Here is a 20,033-nt window from a genome sequence, read left to right as displayed (position 1 = left end):
TTGAAAAAATGTATTTTTACTACGTTACACTTCTTACTTTAGGTTGAGTCACTTTTATTACAAAGTATCTCTGCTCTTACTTGAGTAAAATTTCAGGATTTTCTACCCACTGAATGAAGAACAAACATGTTTTAATCAGAAATACACCAGATACAGACACACAGCTGCAGTTTGTGTTAACGTTTTCTAAGTTTCATATTGAAAGAAATTGATCTGGAAACATTTTATTTTGTTTGATTTTGTTATTTTTTTTGTTACTATATGAATTATTGTCATTCTGATTCTTAAAGCACCAAAATGTCCACTAACTTTATATTTTGGTCTGCCTGATGATGTAATTTTTAAATATTAAATGTTTGACAATTTGATGAGTTACTCAGTGCTTGAGTAGACTTTTCATCAAATACATTTTTACTCTTACTTGAGTCATTTCTTGGATGGCTAATTTGTACTTTTACTTGAGTAGAAATATGTTGAAGTATCACTACTCTGACCTGAGTAAAATCTTTGGGTCCTTTACTCCCCTCTGGTCATGAGCGCATATTAACAAAATCATCAGATCTTTATTATCAGATTAGGTAAAACCCAATTTAAATGTAAATTTTTTGTTGTTGTTGCTTTTAGTAACTAGATGACAAAGTGGAGAAAAACAAAAAAATGACCTCATTGTTCAAGCAAGGAAAGGCACCGACCGACTGATCATTTGTAAAGGTAACTTTACGGCGTTACAGAATGAAAGGATTTTACAGTGCCTATAAAAAGTGGATGTTTTTACCTTTTTTTTTTGTAAACAAATCATAATCAACAAAACATGTTTTTTTATTAACAAAAAAACAAAAGATTAAACCAATTTCTATGAGACGATGGGTTAGGGTTAAAAATCTGTTACATAAAAGAAGTGATTGCATAAAACCGTCTTCCATTCAGGAGATTCACCTTTGGTGACAGTCAACAGACAATGCAGTTTTACTGGCAAACTGTTCAACGTCTCTCAGCCTTTTCAAGTCCAGCCACAAATTCTCCATGGGAATGAGGTCTGGGCTTTGACTAGGCCACTCCGGGTTTCATCCACCCCTGTTGTCTTCAAACCATTTCTGCGCAACTGCAGCCAGACGCTTCGGGTCGTTGTCCTCCTGGAAGATAAACGCTCTCTGAAGCCGCAGTTCTCTTGCAGATGGACCCAAATTGTCCTGCAGGATTTTCGCATCTTCTGCTGCATTCATTTTACCTTCTGCCATTGCAAGCCTACCAGCTTCACGATGGGGAGGATGTTTGAAGTGAAGTGCAGGCGTCTGTGTCCTCCAAACACAACATCTTGTCTGACGGGCAAAAAGCTGAACTTTGGTCTCATCAGACCAAAGAACTTTCTAGTCCAGCCTTGATCTGAGTTTTCTTCCACAGTGGGTTTTCTCATTGCCTCTGTCCCACAAAGAACCAGGACCACAGTTATTGTCTCTCATCATTTGCCGAAGTTCCTTGTGCGTCGTCATGGTGACCTGGAGTCCTCTCTTACAGGTTTTCACATGGCCGCTCAGTTTGTGAGGACAGCCTGATGTAGGCACATTTCTTATGAAACCTTTTTTTCCCCTTTTTTTGTCAGTCATGACTTCATCGGAGAGTTTACCACCAGCTACAGGGAACTGTCCAGAGGCCAAAGCCAGTTCAATGTCTATGAGGTAAGCTGTGTAAGGAGAAATTCACAAAAAGTTTCCGACTTAGGCAGAATGTGAAATACATGAGATATCTCCTCTCTTTCCTTGAGAGTCAGGGTTTTAACATTGTCTCTGGAGCTTCAGCACTACTGTAGTTCCTTTAATTTTTTATTCTTTTTAGTGATTGCTGTGTTCCTTCCTTTTGAGTTGAGATCATGAGAATAACATCCAAACCTCAACCTAACTACTGCGTGTCCCTGTGGCAAGTTGGTTGGAGAACCATGAGTTAGCTGACTGTTATGCTCGGTAACCAGGCTAGCATCAATAAATGCTAACAATGTGTGTCTCTGGTTTTAATACTTTCAAACATGGAAACAATGTGTTGGCTCACGTCGTTGGTGGAAATAATTGCCTCAGATCAAACTCCTATATTTGAGCAGCTGCCATATTGGATTCTAAGTTTGGGTTCATCCAAAATCGATTCTTAAAATTTCAGCGTGCGTTTGGCTAAACTTTTCCTATTTGGAACTTGAACATTCAAATCTACAAGAATAACAAGGAAAATGTGACAAAAGATTTTAGGTCTGCCACAATAATCAATTTTGCTTGATGATAAATTGCCCCAGAAGTTATTGCGATAAACGATAATATCGCCGTTTTTGAGACCATTTTCAGGTAATTTACTAATAACACTTTTTTTAGTAGATCGAATTGACCTGACAAAAAAATAAGACAAAAAATTAGATTTGTACATCACTGAGCTGCTGTTATGCAAGTATCTTTGCATATGAACAGACTGAGTTAAATGATATTCAAAAAGCTCGAACCTTGGAGTATAAGTAATGTTTCTCACATTATATATATTTTTGTTTTTTTGCTGAAGATAACATGATGTGGACATTAATAGATGCACTGAAGGTTCTCCAAGTCTACTCACTCTTGTGTAATAACTATTACTTTTGTGTTGCTTGGTTTAGGTTTTGAATCCTAAAAAAAAAGGAAAGAAGAAGAAATATGTCAATTCAGGGACGGTAAGACCAACTTGACTGCTTTTCACTACTGCATGCCAACATATATTACTGAACAACACTCCTGGCTGCATGGACTTTTATCCAAGTAATAAAAATATATTTGCAAGGCCCCTGACTGGGACGTTTCTCTCGTCTCGTACCGTCTCACCGAAATTGTTCCTTTCTCCTCTGTTTTCCATCATCTCCCCTCTCTCCATCTTTAAGGTGACTCTCCTGTCTTTTAAAGTGGAGTCGGAACACACATTTGTCGACTACATCAGAGGAGGGTAAGAGCGCGGGCACAAATGTTTCACAGCTATTAGAACAGATAAAATTAACAGAGGTTTTTATTATTGCATGACGGTTGAAATGTGACAAAGATAAGTATAAAATACATGATTCTCAAGCATCACTAAGTACAATGAAAGGTTTAGTGAAGATGTTAAAATATGGCTTTCTGAAACTGAAATCAGTTTCGACTTTCCTTTGACTTGGTGCAGTGCAGGAGAACGCCACTAGGGGGAGAAATAGACGTTTGAGCATACTTTGGAAAGGAACCTTAATTGTCACTTAATCTCTAGTGTGAGGTTCATGATGTGTTGCCATCTGATAGTCATGTTAGTATGTTTTTTTTTTTAAATAAAAATGGGGTTAAGACTACGGGACCTGTAAATTTAAACGGTTTCCTGAACTGGAACTATGACAGAATCTACATCTATGAGGTTGTTGGTTAGGCCAGAGGGATTTCCAGAGGGTGAACCAGTTAGCAAAGCCAAAAGTGAGGCTGAGGGACATGACAGTGTCCTTCCAGATGACACCAAGGTGTGTTGATGGAATGATAACAGGAAGCAACTTTAGTTATGTCAGATAAAATCACTAACATAGCGATTGTAGCCGGCCATAGAGCTTACATTTCTGAAGTATTTTTTTGTCTGACTGGCTGTTTAGCCGTTCCACTGAAAATTACATTCATCCATCCATTTTCTGTACATCCTTGTCCCTAGTGGGCTCGGGAGGGGTGCTGGTGCCTATCTCCAGCGAACGTTTCGGGCGAGAGGCGGGGTCACCCTGGACAGGTCGCCAGTCTGTCGCAGTGAAAATGACAGATGACTGAATGTAATAATTAGAAATAGGATGTTTGGTAAAGAATACAGGTAGACTTTGAAACAAGGCAAGATGTTCATCTTATCAGTAGTTATTCTGCCAATCAAAGAGAGAGGGAGGGAACCCCATTTCTGAAAGTATTTTGTAATACCAATATCTTGTATCTTGTGCCAGGACACAACTGAATTTCACGGTGGCAATAGACTTCACTGCGTCCAATGGTAAGATGCTTCACATTCACACGTGCAGAACATTTTGAATAGTCTGTTGTAACTGTTTCATAGAAAACATACTCTAATCTTAAGAGATAACATTAGAAATATCCAGTCTGTGTAATGTTACACTTGATTGTGTAGTATTGTTTGAAGTAATTATCAACCTTGTAGCTACAGATCAGGTAGACATGAACACCTGTAGCAACATGGCGATCAGTTGGTAGAGGAAAAAAAGGGTGGCGTGGCAGGGGTGTAGTGTTTAAAATAGTTATTTTTTAGATATATATCACCTATAAAATATCATTCCCTCATGAAAAACATATCCGGAGTTTTGTTTTAACTCATTGATGCATGTTTGGCAGCCACTTGGGGGCGCCTTAACATCCACTTATACAATGCACCGCCTATTTACCCAAGGCTCCGCCTCTGAGCTTCAGGTCCCGCCCCCACACTGCTCCACCAGACTAGCGGCAGCAGCAATTAGCAAACACCTGCTGGAACTGGCCGTTACACAAACTGCAGCGCTCCTAAGAGAGGCTGTAAGGCGTCAGTGGACGACAAGGAGAAGCATCGTTATGACGACGTGCTGAGGGGGCTAGTGTCGCAACCGGTAGGAGGTTCTTAAAGAGACAGAGGCCAATTTTAAGACGCCAGAAATCAAATTTCTCTTAAGTTGTCTGTGATATATACAGCATCTTCATGTAAAACTGAACACAGTAAGATAGTTACCTGATTGTGGTATTAACTGGGCTCTCCAGCCAAAGTGATTATGAATAAAAGTAGATAATAAAGTATTTGCTGGCAATAGTATAATTTTTTGTTTTGGCTGAATATAAGTGAATATAGTTTGGGGCAGAGACTTTTTTTATTTTTATTTATTGTTACACCACTAGTAAGAACCTGATATTTAAATATTGACCCGAAGCTTTTTCATGACGTCGACTTTAAGAGTCATAATACATTTTAAATAACTGCATTTCCTTTATGAGCAGAGATGCTTTTCCGTACATACATATTGGCTCTTCATTCTATAGGAAATCCTTCCCAGCCCACTTCTCTGCACTACATGAGTCCATACCAGATGAATGCGTATGCCATGGCCCTGAAGGCTGTGGGGGAGATCATTCAGGATTACGACAGTGACAAGCTCTTCCCTGCATACGGCTTTGGGGCTAAACTCCCTCCAGATGGCAAGATCTCCCATGGCTTCCCACTGGTAAGACACATGACAGGACACTGCCTCTGTTTGGTCTCATTTGGCTCGTTGAGTTTTAAGTTATATTTTTCTGTATTTTGTATTTATGAAAGACTAAAAAAAAAAAAAAAAAATCTGCAATTACAAAATTCCTACAGGACTTTTTCTCTCTAACTTAACTTCACAATTGCACGACACAAATGCTTTAGCACCAAAAATACTTCCAGAGAAAATGCTGTCATTAGAGCTGCAACTAACAATTGTTTTAGTAATGGATTTATCTATTGTGATTATTCTCATGATTTATTGAGAATACATTTTGAATGTATATTAGAAATACATTAAAAGACGTGAACAAGCAGTTCAACTCTTTTTTTAAATAAAAAAATATTTTAAAAAATGTGCCTAAAGTGTAATAACATAGATTTCCTTTAGTAAATGCTCGATCATTTGTAACAAAGGATTCTTCTCCAGCTAAAAAATCCATCCATCCATAAATAAATAAATAAATATAATAATAAATAAATAAATATTTATTTATTTCCGCTTTATCCGGGGTCGGGTTGCGGGGGTAGCAACTGAAGAAGGGAGGCCCAGACTTCCCTTTCCCCAGCCATTTGTTTCAAGTGGCTGTATGTTTTTTTGTAAAAAATACAAAATAAAAATACTCCTAACATCAACGTATTAAAAAACTCAGTCCTTTCTGTTTGACTTGACATCAAGACCACGTAGGACTGATCTGACGATTATGTTTTGGATTGACCAATTAATAATTAGAGAACTTGAGGAATTCTGGGTAGACAAAGTTTTTTTTTTTTTTTAAACGTTAAAGGCAAAATTTATATATTTGTGTGCATTTAAAGTGTATTTACAGTCGTGACTGTTTTTTCAGCAAAATAGTTTGTTTTGCTTGTATACTTCAGTTAGCGATTACATTAGTTGACGACTATTTCAATAATCATTTAGTCATGATTAATCATTTCAGCCCTACTCTCGGTAGCCTGTGATATTTTTTCATGAAGCGTTGCGGCTCACGCTAACAGAGAGCAAAACTCCACTCACACTGGAACCCAACGCATCGACAGAATCACAAAAACAAAAAACTCCAACATTTCTATTTAGGTTTTAAAAAAATTTGATTGGCGTGGACAAAGCAGAAAGCGACAGGAACGCCTGGTTTTCTCAGGCGGAAACAGATAAAAAAATTTTTTGTTTGTTTGTTTTTCTCTTTTGCAGAATTCTAACACAGAGAATCCAAACTGTGTGGGCATTGAAGGCGTGCTGGAGGCTTACTTCCACACCCTGCGAACCGTCCAGCTGTACGGCCCGACCAACTTCGCTCCGGTCATTAACCAGGTGGCTCGGTGAGACACTAACACACGCCTGCAATACGGATTAAATTGTGCGCATCATAATAGCGGTAGCAAAAAAAAAAACAAACAAAAAAAGCCTTCAAAAAAAGCAATAATAAAACAGAAATGTAGCAAAAATATCAAAAGTGAAATGAAACAAAGGACAACATGTGTGTAGGATTATCTAAAAACATTCCAATTAACAGCAAGTACAGATGTGTGTAACAGAATAATTTAACACAAAAAGGTTCATTTAGCATTAATATGACTGTAATGACGTAGTCACTATTTTTGGGACGAAGTAGGACAGCAGTATTTTACCTGAAGGGTCTAATTCAAGGTTGTTTTTCCAGGGTTGGAAGAATCAATGACAGTTTTCCTCATAATCCTGGAAGCCTTTACTATTTAGTCACTATTTAGTCAGTCCTATTGTCAGGCACCAACTGAACCGATGCTGCCTTTGGTTTGGAGCAGTGTGATCAGCCAATATTTACATGTGGAGCCGATCTTATCCTCCGATCTTATCTACCTCAGCAAAGGTCTAAAAATTAACCACCAGCTCATGTCTGTGCATTTGCAGCTAACAAAAGTCACCGGTATCACCTGAGCAACATTTTGCCATATTTAGTAACATTTCAGACAAAAACAAATTGGTATCAGCTAAAATCGGAATCGGCAGGTCAGGCTTTTTAAAACTCGGTAATCTGCAATCGACCAAAAAATTTGCAATCAGTGCATCCCTAATTAATAGCTTGAAGCCTGGACATGGGATTTAGGTTTTTTGACATCCCTAATGTTTTCCAGTATTTTCAAATTCCAATAAACTTTCTAAGTGAGCTTTAAGACACCTGTGGTTAGGTTTAGCCTGATGAAATAGGTGAATATTGACGTCTGTACAGCTATGTGTGCTTGAATCAAGTTTTTGTCTCAATTCCTGTGTGTTTTGTGACATCAGGTGCGCCGCAGAAGTGACGGATGGCTCGCAGTACTTTGTGTTGCTGATGATCACAGATGGCGTCATCTCAGACATGGCTCAAACTAAAGAGGCGGTTGTCAATGTGAGCATTCACAACTCAGTTCTTTAAACGCGCTTGTTTGGGTCTATGTGCTAATAGAACAATGTTATGTTTTCAAGCAAAACTGATTGATTAGTTGACTTTTTGGTTTGAAATGTTCTCTTTCAAAGCTCATCTGATGATGACATGGCACCATATCACTAAATATATATTGAAATCTTAGCATGAATAAATAATTTACATGCACATTGCACTTTATTCAGAGAAATAAAACCTGCTGCTTGAACGTTAGGTTCATTTGAAGACAGAAAACATTCCAAAACAGATATTTATTGAAGAAAAAGTAACCGTACAGAAACAACTGGTGGCTTGGTAAATTTCACCAACTTCAAAGACTATTTTATGAGTACTGAATTGGTCAAAACTGGCTTTGTGTCATTTAAAAGTAATGAAACTAGAAGCTTTCTGATTTCTTACCTAGCCATCTTCGCTTCAACGGTGTTACAAAAAAACCTTGGTTATGAATTGCAGGCCTCTGTCAGATAGGACTTCACTGGGAATCCTGTGTAACCAGAAGACGCTTATCCAGGAGTTGTGCTGTCTCAAAAGAGGATGGGAGTTGTCGGAGGAAAATCAAATGACAGTACTTATAAAAACGTTCTACATTGGTGAGAATGGCGGTAAAACCTCTGGACGCAGGCAGGCCAGTTCCAAAATCCAACATCTAGAGTCGCATGGGACCAAAGGCTCTTAGGTAGGGGAAGGGGTTGAAGGAGACCACCAGGGGGCTGACGGTGGGATTTACTTCTGGCTGAGACGTACTCTTAGACGTCCTTGTCCAGAGTGGTCCATCAAAACCTCGGCCTGACCAGAGTCACCCTCTGACCAGTTCTCAGTGCAGCAGGACGGAGGATGGGATGTAGGTCTTACATTAGCTGATTCTCAAAGGTTCAGTAGAACTTAGCCTGTTTGTTCAGAGTTACACTTCCATCATACATTAGTTTGGCATCTTCACAGTTTTGATTCTGATTCAGCTAGCTGTTGATAGTCTAAATGATTAAATACTCCACGTTTTGCCAGCTACTAAAGTTGTTGTACGACTGTAATCATTTTCCAACCGTTCATCTGAATGCTCATACTGGACTATAAAGGGAAGTCTACTGTGACATCAGCCACAACAGTAGAGATTTTTTCACCAGCTGCCACTGGGTGTCAGTTTGAGAAGGACAAAAAAACAAACAAACTACAAAACAGTAGCAGGGGAAACAGGACGTCAAGCTGGAACCGAGAAGCACGACAGGCAAGAATAACCAAATATGAATTTGGTTTAATGTCTTTGAGTCTACAGGCATAACTCTGACTCTGTGTGGATTGTATGCTCACATCTTGTTTTAAAAGTGACTAACGTTTCTGGGTTGTCTCATCATCATTCCAGCTTGGAAAATGAACATCGTCAACGATTAATTTAAAAGCCAAGCGAAGAAGACATTAATGCCCATGAGTGTATGGGCTACCTGATCTGAGGGGAAGCAAATACCTCTGATTGACATTTGATCAGCATCATTAAGACTGTCTGACTCCATTACTTATGAAGGACGTGACAGAGCTTTGTAGGAGGGACTTTGACTAAGCCTTTCTTAGCCTGAGTTGTGAGGAGATTCTGCTGGATTAACGTTGCGTTTATCTTTTACTAGTTTTAACAGGGATAAGGTGCATGAGGACTATTAAAAAAATATGTGGGAAAATGTTGAACACTACACTGTGTTCCAAATTATTATGCAAGTGATATTTTCTCAGATTTTCTTAAATGCAAACGATGGTCAGTATATTCAGTACAAGTCATGAACTATTACAGTATAAATCAAATTTTACTGAACAAAGCTCCCCAGTATTTTTTTCAAAAATAAAAAACTCAAAATGCACTGTTCCAAATTATTATGCACAGCAGATTTTCTAAACATTTTATGGATTATAAAGAACTGAAAACGGTCATGTCATGATAACAGATTTTGCTGGATGATAAACAATTCCATGAATTATTATGATAAACCATAATATTGCTGTTTGAGACCATTTTCAAGTAAGATAATGATTATCTAGTAATATTGTAAGTTCAGCCTCTCAAAGACCAATGAAATTGTTTTAAGAAAAAAAAAAGAAAAATATGGAAATGGAAAATATTGTAAACATTGAAAATAAAACACAGCAACCAAAGATATTAGATTAAAAGCACTTACAAGCAAAACCAAAAGTAAAATGGATTATGAAGTCTCTGTAAACCAAATTGGCCTCAAAAAAGCATTAATCATCAGAATGTAAATTCTTGAGCTCATTGTAATTTATCATGCGATTAGCTGATTACTTATTGTGACAGGCCTAAACATATATAGCACGTTAATACACGCACACAACCAAAATGAGTTTTTCTTTTGGAATTAGCAACGTACTTTGAGCTAAATTTTACTTTTGAGTTTAATTTTTGCAAACTTCTTTTTCTTTCGTACGAACACCGTCTTCCCTCTCCCTCTGCTCCTTCCGCAGGCAGCGGCGCTGCCCATGTCTCTCATCATCGTGGGAGTGGGCCCTGCCGAGTTCGACGGTAAGCACGCGCACGTCTGTGTGAACGGCGCTTTCTCAGCCGCTCAAAGCCGACAGAATCATTAGACATGTCACCGTTCTACTGTAAATCCTCCACCCAGCTCGTCTCAGCTGCTCCCACTGTCAGTCATCCACACCGTTTTTACAGAGGCTCTGGTTCAGACACGAGCAGACAACATGCCAGCCATGTAGAGAGATAAATAAAAGCAAAAAACAAACGTATCTCCGTGGATTGCTCCAGGACATTTAGAGATGTTTTCTGTCTTGCAGCGTTGAAGAACAAAAACTCTCCAATTTGAGCTGCATTCATGTACAGATTGATTTCTGCTCCGGTTTCCTTCCAGTATCATGGGCCACCAGGAAATGTGTTAAAGTTACACTGGCCATGCAGTGGCATTCATACGCTGTAAAAAAAGAAAAGAAAAGAAAAACAAAGTCTTTAATTTATAATAAAATGCCGTATAAATATGAATTTTACCGTAAAATTCTGGCAACCACAACTGCGGGCATTTTAGATGTTTTTTTTGTTGTTGTTCTTTTTTTTTACAGTGTCTTATTCCAAACACAATTCGTCCACCATTTACTGAAGAGGTTTTAAAATGCAAATGAAGGATGCCTTAAGACTTTCGCGCAGCTCTTTGTCTCAGTCAGCAGTTTTCAGCTTTCTAAAAGCTGAAAACTGCTCACTTTCTAAAAAGAAGAAGAAAAAAAAGAGCACAAATCTTCCTCACTGCTGTGTTTGGTTGTTGCTGTTACATATATTCCTCAGTGCTATATTTGGCTCGGCCTGACGGTTTTGCGGATTGTTTCGCTGCCTCGCGTGTGTCTAAGTTGGCGACTGTCGGCGCGTGAAGCGCTTCAAAGGCCGACGCGCGGCGCGGAAAAGAAGATGAATCACACGAGCCTCTAGTGAGTGGAGATTCTCTGAGCTGTAGTTCTGTCTGAATCGTCTACCTGGTTGAACAGCTCGGGTTGGAGCAAAGCCCTTCAGAGAGCATCGTGTGGGAATCTGCCTTTAAAATCGACAGCAGTTAACCCTTTCATCCCCTTCCTGCATCTGATCGTCTCTCTGCTGCTTCAAACTCATCTTCTAACCTGTAAAGTTAAAACATCTGCACATTTCAGTGAATTGGAATGCGTTCCAACGAGTCAACAGCCTTGCAGCGGGTGTTAAACACATCTTTCTCTGTTAAAACTGTTTTTTTTTATCGTCCTAATCTGAAATGTGTCCTTTGCCGAGAGCAGAAAATCGTGACATTTAACAGAAAGGAAAGAAAGCCAAGTCAGGTTTATTTGTATCACAGATGTCGACAACGAAGCGCGTCGAAGTGCTTTACATGCTAAAATTGACACAATGAACTACGGTGGCCGACAGGTGCAAATGCGCAGCAAAAGAGAAAACATGCAAACAAAAAAGAAGACACCCCCGAATGAAATGCAGCAAATAAAAAGAGAGACGCAAACACCCCCGAATGAAATGCAGCAAACAAAAAGTGTTGAAAACGGAAGTGCTCCAGACCACTAGGGGGAGTCAAAGAAAATAGTATTCATTTCTATGGGACCAGATGCAAGATTCTTCTTCTTCTTCTTCTTGGTATTTGTTGGCGGTTGGCAACAAACTTACAGTAGCATTACCGCCACTTACCAGTATGGAGTGTGGTTCGAGATGGTCTATAAACTTTCACTTTCTACCTTTTCCCTCCATTAACTCCTGATTAAACATACCCCCACACATACACACCTGCTTATATTATCCAACTTGCTTATAACTTTATATACCCCTCTTTGATATTCTTTACACATTCACACCCAACTATCTCTACTCATATCCTATGAAATAGCTTTGTTTTTTTAAGATACCGAATAATTATTTGAATATGTCTACTCCCGAAATCTCTCCTCAAAAATTCTATTAAATTAAACCTTTCTTTAATACCTACACACTCTCTCAGCATGCATCTTCTCTCTTCTTCATACTTACAACACTCTAAAATAACATGCTCTATTGTTTCAGACTTCTCACAATAATCACACTTTCCAGATGCAAGATTCAGAGAGATACCTTTACTTTCTTTCAAATTTCTTTCTCTGAATCTTGCATCTGGTCCCATAGAAATGAATACTATTTTCTTTGACTCCCCCTAGTGGTCTGGAGCACTTCCGTTTTCAACACTTTTTGTTTGCTGCATTTCATTCGGGGGTGTTTGCGTCTCTCTTTTTATTTGCTGCATTTCATTCGGGGGTGTCTTCTTTTTTGTTTGCATGTTTTCTCTTTTGCTGCGCATTTGCACCTGTCGGCCACCGTAATGAACAAATAAACAACAACAAAAGAGAACATGGCAGCGGCAAAAAGGAGCAATAATGAAAAGCCTGCATTGTCCTTAAAAAAAAAGCACTTTGTCATTATATCTCTTTGACAAAGTTCGTCAAAGAAAATGATGCTTTTAAAGATACAAGAAAAACGAACAGAAAGGCCAACATCAGTCACACAGATTTTGGAAATATTTATAACTAATAATCAGCCCCATTGGTGTGAAGAGGAAAGGCAAGAGTGTAGGATTGATTTTAGTAACTAAACGTTGGGACAATGATATGCTCCGATAGAGAGCCAGCTTTACAGTTATTGAGAGAGCAAGTGGAAGGGAAGCGTTATGGATTTTCCAGGCGCATTGTGCCATTTTTATAGCACAATCAAGTAACTATGTTACACTCAGTTGTTATAGAAATGCCGTACGTATCAAATATAACTTAAAAGAAATTTGACTTTGCAATTTAGCATCTTGAAATTGGGCCTCTGTCTCTTTAAGAAGCTCCTGCTCTTTCTGACAACGTTTGTCTCGTTAAGCCGTAACGTTCTCAGGAGCGTCGCACTGATGAGCTCCTGACTCCTTCATTACTCCATTAAGCTTCATTTAAAATGTATTTCCAGTGAATGAGTTAGTGCTGGAAGCTTTACTGAGTGGAATAAAAAGTTTCAGCTAGCGTACACGCTGCCGTCCGATTTGTCACGGCAACAGGAGGTTTCATGCCTCGTCTCGGTGGGCGTGGCTCAAGCCGCACGCCTTTAAACCTCCTGGCTCAGTTCCTATTGGTTTCCTGTGCACTCTTCTTCCTCTCTGTCCTGGCTGTGTCCTGAGCCTCGCCGTCCTCCTATCACATCCTTTTTTCTCCATCCTTACCTTCCTGCTTCTGCGTGGACGAGCAATTCTACACAACCTGATTATGCTAATCCTTCTCCAATCTTATGAGATCTTCCCTTCCTGTGACCCATATTAGCTCTAATAAAGTTGTTTTGCAGGATGTTCTCCTGCGTGCGGAGATGGCCGACTTGTCGTCGATATGGAGTCTTTATTGATCCCTGGGGCTGCTTTCATGGCTGATTAGCAGCCTGGTTTCATTCCGGACATTTTGTTACGGCTTGACTACAATGGGGGAAATTCATAAATTTGCTCGACGACGACAATAGTATCTGAATTATCATAGCTCTGTATTTAAAGAGGTTGCGTAACATTGAATGTGTTATTAATAGTGACATAAAAGTGGACTCGCTTTTACTAGAACACTTTTACGCCAACTGTTTGATGGGTCAGATACACTCAAGAAACAGTGACAGCAGCTCAGTTGGGGTCCAATTTTATTTTCTGCCATGGGGTCCAAAATTCCTGGCGGCGCCTCCGTGTGTTCATAAACAGTAACTGGGCTAATAATTGCCCTAATCATTTTTTAAATAGTTATTTGTAGCAAAACCATTCAAAAAGACCAATTTGCAACCATGTAACAGTTGTTACAATACACTCTTATTGTTAAAAGGTTATTAGTAAGGAACAGAAATATCTATCTTTTGTTGTCTTCACTGACTGACTTGGACTTTTTTGGTGAAATTAATTTATTGTTTTTGCCCTGAGGACAGAACAGTCATTTTAATTCTGCAATATGTTCACTTGTCTGTAAGAAAGTTCCAGGGCAGCCTCCTGTATTGTGCCGTGTTTGTTGTTTGCAGCGATGGAGGAGCTGGATGGGGACGAAGTCAGAGTGTCCTCCAGGGGACGATTCGCCGAGAGAGACATCGTCCAGGTGCCGAAGAACTCACACACTTTGCTTTTTCACCGCATCTGTTTGTTAAAAAAATAATTTCTTTAGTTCTATTTTGTATTTCCAACATCATGACTTCAACCATCCAATTAAAAAATATATATATATTATTTTGTAACTCAAATGCTTTTTCTTTTTGTCCCTGTTTGAGGATTACATGGCTCCATCTTGGGTTCATATTTCATTTCATTCTTTCAAAGACTTTCTTTTGTGATCTTGGCTATAAATTTAATTTAATAATTTTGTCCCAAACAGACTGATAAAGCATGGTAGAGGGCTCCCCTCCCCCCATTTTAAACATGTTTGTGAAGTAAAAAGCAAACGCAAGCAAGTCACAAAAATCGTTTTTATTCACTTTTGCAGTTGTCTTCGCAGTAGCGGGGAAAAAAACCTGTCATCCTCAAACTCAGAAATGTTTCCTACACAGAGAAAACTTTGAGTTTATCTGAAATGGAAGGCAAAAAAAAAAGGGAAGCAAGAACAGATGATTCTGATAGAGAATTTAATAGTTAGCAAATGTTTATCAGTGTCAAAGCATAATTAACCTTTAAAGCATCAGGATTTCAAAACTACTAAACTTTTCCACCATGCTGCTCCTATAATAAAGTCCTGGTTAACAGGAAGTGCTGGACTGTTTTCTCTGAGGTGCTAAACCTATCAGTTAGCAACTTCTTGGCTTTTTTTTTTAACAGGAGATTGCTGAAAAAAATTCTGTACCAGTCACGTATTTCTTTTACATTTTGCTCCGATTTCTGTTAAATGCCTTTAGTAGACTAAAGTACGCTAATAGGTCTTTATTATTATTATTATTATTATTATTGTTCCAGTTTGTTCCTTTCCGGGACTACATCGATCGGTCGGGTAACCAGGTCCTGAGCATGGCTCGGCTGGCTAAGGACGTCCTGGCAGAAATCCCCGATCAGCTGATGTCTTACATGAAGAGCCGGGGGATTGAAGCACGACCTCCGCAGCCCGCCACCTCTGACCCCACCTCTGACCCCAACTCTGACCCCACCAGCACTGGAACTGCAAAGCAGAGCAACACTCGTCCCTGACTGAGAGCAACAAGCAGTGAAGAGCAGGAGCTAGGAGCTTGAGCAAATGGCCGTGTGTGTGTGTGTGTGTGTGTGTGTGTGTGTGTCCACTTCTGCATGCATGTGTGAGTGTGTAAGATGTGCAACTTCAGGGTTGGTTGGCATAAACCAAATCAGTAAACTGAGCCTAAAAGAGAGACAGCGCCTCTTTTCCGTTTTCTACATCTGAGGTGTCAGGGTAGGAAGTCGAAACTTTTACTTTATTTCATTTTTTTTGTTTGTTTTTTTTCTTCAGCACCTATAAAGTGAAACATTCTGCCAGCGCATCACACAGCTCAAATAATTCATTTTGTTCTGTTAAATGTCCGTCAGACTTCAGGTCTGCAGCTGCTGCTGTCTTTGGTAACTCCTGCAGAGCCTGAGACGCCTCGATTGGTTCTAGCAGCAGAACGTTTGTCTTCGTCTGGATCGTTTCATCTCAGGGTACTCCAAACGTTTGACACAAGCTAAAATCAAAGAAGCGAGGATCGCTTAGAGAGGCGTTGTCTCGCCTGGCTGCTGGTTTATCGCCGTTCATATCACACTGGTCAACAGCCAAAAAAATGTCTTTGTGTTTTTTTTGTCAACTGTTTTAGGGTCATTTCAATGAGCTGAATCCAGAAATCACATTGGTTTTGCTCCATCAGGTCAAATTTCTGAACTATGGAGCAACATGAGCAGCAAAATGCATGATTTGTTCTCACATCTGGATCAGTTTGCTGAGAATCTGGATCAGTGAGTGATGAGCAGGAGGAGAGACTCCATCAGGACAGAAAAGAGACGGAGAATTTTACACAATGAAGACGAAATGTTTGATTCACATGTTCTTACCCTTATCAGCGTTTATTATTTAATTTAAGGAAATCCAAGTTTGTAATATTTATTTAATACACTCTGTTAGAAAACATTTCTTTTTCTCCAAAGACCTTTTTTTGGATGAGAAATATTAACAGAAGTGAACTGATAAAGTCACAAAAATATCAATTTAGTCAGAAGATCAGATTTCTCTAAATCATATTAGAATAAAAACCTGATTGAGAAAAATGGACGTCACTTTTGGATTCAGCATTGCAAAATAATCCTAATTCAGTTGAAAAAACCCAGACAACTTCCAAAAAAATCTATTTTTGTAACCCGGTGTTATTGAGAAAATGAAAGCTGGATATCGATTTCGGTCTCCCAAAGAATATTAAATGCTAGCAGAACAGGAAACCTTTTATTCATGTAGGTAAATATAAAATCAGTTGGTTTTTTTTGTGATATCCAATTTGAATTATAAAGTAATATTTTTAATAAGAAATTATTGTTTGTAGCCAGGTGAGTTATCAAAAAACAAAAAAAAAAAAACCCCGATACAGTGCGTTATGTCAAACAGTGGTTGTTTAAATGCACCCTGGCATAATTTCCCAAATCTAACACAAAACCTGCAGTTTGCAATATGTGTAAAGAAGCGTTTCAACTTTTAATAAACTGCAAAAACACAAAATCTCACCAAGTAATTTTTGTGTAGTTTTTAGTTCAAATATCTTAGCCTGCGTGAAATAAGAAAAAAAAAAAAAAACCTATAAGTAACTTTTCTAGAAGATATAGGAGCTTGTTTTAAGTAGATAATTATTTAATATTGATGGAAAAGTTCTAGATCCATTGGCAAATTATTTCACTAATAACATGGGGAAAAATGTCTTGTTGTAAGCGAAATAATCTGCCGGTGGAACTGGCAATTTCTTACTTTTGGAAGGTCGTCAATCAGCAGATACTTGCATGTGAGGCCGGTCTTATTTATCTCAGCAAAGGTATAAAAATCAGCCGCTGTCCTCTTCTGCTCTGCTGTGAAAGAGGTTTGACTGTTAGCTCCGCCCACCAGGTCATGTCTGCACGTTTACAGTTAGCAATACTCACCCCACTGATGCAGACTCAGCGACTTTCTTGCTATATTTAGCAACAGTTTAGACAAAAAAAAGAAAAGAAAAGGTATCGGCCAAAATCAGAATTGGCAGGTCAGGCTGCTTGAATATCGGTAATCTGCAATCAGTGCAAAACTAAACATAATGATTCTAGTCAGTGTGCTAATCAGATCAATATACTGTCTTTTTTTAGCTGGGCTGATGATTCAACACAGTTAGAGTGAAGTTAACGAGTCAGTTTGTGTGAAGACAAAAAAAAACTGATCCACTTAATGAATTAATATACACATAACGGCTGTATTAATTGTAGAAACAAAAACACAAAAAATCTCAAGTCAAAATTTTCAAAGCAAAACTTTCCACCATAACTATTTTTCATTTACTGCTAACTGCATCAGCTGAGTTTGTTGTCACGGTGTAATCGTTTCTTCTGATTTTTATTTTTTATTTTTATTTTTTTAAATCAACCCAGATCTCAAAGGAACAGATTATATGTTTAATTATACAACAGCAGCCAAGACTTGTTCCCGCGTGTTTTCATGGAACAGGAGCGTTTTCAGGTCACCGTGTAGAAGCAGAGCGAGTCTAAACGGATCCCACACGGACGGGGCGGGAGGTCGCTTCCAACGACCTGACCGCCCCAGAGAGCGAGGGATGCAGGGCCCCATCGCAGAGCAGATTTGAACCTCCCCCCTCTTCCCCGCTGCTCCTTTGTCTAGACCCGGTGTGGGATAGTAGGGATAAATGTTGCATGAGGCCGACGCCGCTGTCTCGAGCACATCCCGCTGTTTGGAAAACGAACAGGGTCCCGGTCGAACCTTTCAGACCCAAAACGCCTCACGTGTAGCGGAGGATGAGAGGACAGGTCCGGGCCGCTTTTATTCACTTCAATTTTCCATGAAGGAAGAAGAGGGGATTTTTTTTTTTTCTTCTTCCCCCCCAGCTTTTGTTGGGTGCCATGAATTATTCACAGAAAGTAAGCTACTGCTTAGAGGAGAGAGAAAAAAAAGCCTCCATGTTTTGTTCTGGTGACCCTGAAGAGCTCAGTGCAGAGCAGATAGGCGGAGTGCATGAGAGCAGAAACGGCACAAACACTCAACCTTAGGGAGTGATTTTGGTCTGGTTTCTACTGCAGGTGTCTTACTACACTTGAAATAAGACACAAATAACTTATACATAACTTTCTGGCAAGACATAGGAACTTGCTTTAAGTAAATTACCTTAATGTTGATCAAAAAGTGCTAGTATTAGATCAATATTAAGGAATTATTTACTTAAAACAAGCTACTATATCTTGCTGAAAAGTTACTTATTAGTTATTTGTGTCTTATTTAAAGTGTACTAAAGTATGTGCAGTAGAAAACTGGAGCAAAAGTACCTGAAACGTTACAGTGTTTTTTTTTGTTTTTTTTTTGCAGTGAAGCCCTCAGGTGAATTTACAAACCTCCACTGTTTGCGTCGCCTTTCGTTCATTTTCCTGCTGGTCTTCTGTTGCGTTTCTGCGACCCAGAAGTATCTGAACATCCCACTGCCTCTCGCAGAAGTCCCAGTCAGCGTGGCGCGTTTAAATCAATCATTAACGGAGATGGTTTGATGCACAGCTGGTGATGGGAGAAATGAAAAGAATTAGTCTGAAATCAAAATTGTTTGAGGTTTTACTCGTATTAAATGGGTCTGAACAAACAAACTTTTGTGCTTTATTCTCATAATCAACTCTCTCTCTCTCTCACACACACACACACACACACACACACACTGGGAGAGAGTTTCAACTTGATTTTTCTATCCAGTTTTCTTCTTAAATATTATCAGCTTTCAGCAGAGGGTATTTCTTTCAAGCAAAGTGTCTCAGACGGAATTAGACTCTTTCTGTGCCAAGCAGAGGAAAAACACTTTACTACGAGATTGGAACGAATCGCCGTCCTTTATTAGCTAAGCTGTACTACAAACTGGTGTTCTGATGTTCTGAGTTGTATTTTTCTATCAAAATCAGCTGCAGATAAGATGAATGCTTAGCTTCCTTTTAAGATTCTATTAATTTGAAACACTATTAGTTAAAAGGAAAAGTCATTTAAAGCCAGTGATGTTCTGGTGAACAGAGAAAATATTTTTCTTACAAAAATTATTTAGAATTTATTGAGATTTCATTGGCAAGCTGGACCCATTTTTATTATCTTTTTTTTTTTTTAAATCAATTTTCAGGAATCCATTGATATTTAGTTTTTACTTGTATTTCCCCACATTCAAATTGAAAATGTTGCATTTAGGTCTGTTGTCATAGATTCCCCCCCCCCCCCCCCCCCCCCCTTTATTTGTACATGTTGCCTCATTAAGATCCAAGATTTCATTTACAAGTAAAACTTGTTTTGATCATTTTTATTATTTTTTTTTTTTACAAACACATAAACAATTAAAAATTCGAACACAATTAAGTTGTCTGCTAAATTTCGAGCTAAAAACAAGAACACGTTTCATAAGACGATTTTTCTTTTTGTCTTAAAAGAAACTGGAAATGTCCCCAAAAAAAGAATCGGAGTGGACAGCTCCTGGACGCTCCTGACCGAATAGGAAAATGCTTTTTCCGAATTCTGGTGGTGATAATAGGAACATTAAAAACTGCATGTCTGAGTATATCTGCGCACTGAGCTCTGATAGGTTTCCTCTTACTGTGAAAGGTTGCGCTTCCTCCTGTGGCGCACGACGCAATAAATAAAAACAACACGTTGCGCATTTTGCTTTAATCGTTCCGTGTTTGACATTTAGCTCTCGCTACGGTGTTCAACACAAAATCTTACCAAGTATTTTTTTTTTGGTCTAGTTTC

The 20,033-nt window shown here is 38.9% G+C and overlaps 1 protein-coding gene across 1 annotated transcript in view; it reads left to right on the top strand.

Annotated features, from left to right (window-relative positions):
- LOC102223695 (copine-9-like) overlaps positions 1–16,214 on the top strand; it is a 51,302-nt gene extending 35,088 nt beyond the window's left edge. The window contains exons 12-21 of the mRNA XM_023353392.1: positions 1,601–1,676; positions 2,630–2,683; positions 2,888–2,949; positions 3,941–3,987; positions 5,016–5,197; positions 6,413–6,540; positions 7,484–7,586; positions 10,086–10,143; positions 14,143–14,216; positions 15,062–16,214. Of these exons, the coding sequence (XP_023209160.1) occupies positions 1,601–1,676; positions 2,630–2,683; positions 2,888–2,949; positions 3,941–3,987; positions 5,016–5,197; positions 6,413–6,540; positions 7,484–7,586; positions 10,086–10,143; positions 14,143–14,216; positions 15,062–15,289 (1,012 nt within the window). The 3' untranslated portion in view covers positions 15,290–16,214. The remainder of the gene's footprint in view (positions 1–1,600; positions 1,677–2,629; positions 2,684–2,887; positions 2,950–3,940; positions 3,988–5,015; positions 5,198–6,412; positions 6,541–7,483; positions 7,587–10,085; positions 10,144–14,142; positions 14,217–15,061) is intronic.
- Positions 16,215–20,033: the final 3,819 nt, after the last annotated feature.

Source organism: Xiphophorus maculatus, chromosome 20, assembly GCF_002775205.1.
Source record: "Xiphophorus maculatus strain JP 163 A chromosome 20, X_maculatus-5.0-male, whole genome shotgun sequence".
NCBI lineage: Eukaryota > Metazoa > Chordata > Actinopteri > Cyprinodontiformes > Poeciliidae > Xiphophorus > Xiphophorus maculatus.
This window is presented reverse-complemented; position numbering and strand designations above follow the sequence as displayed.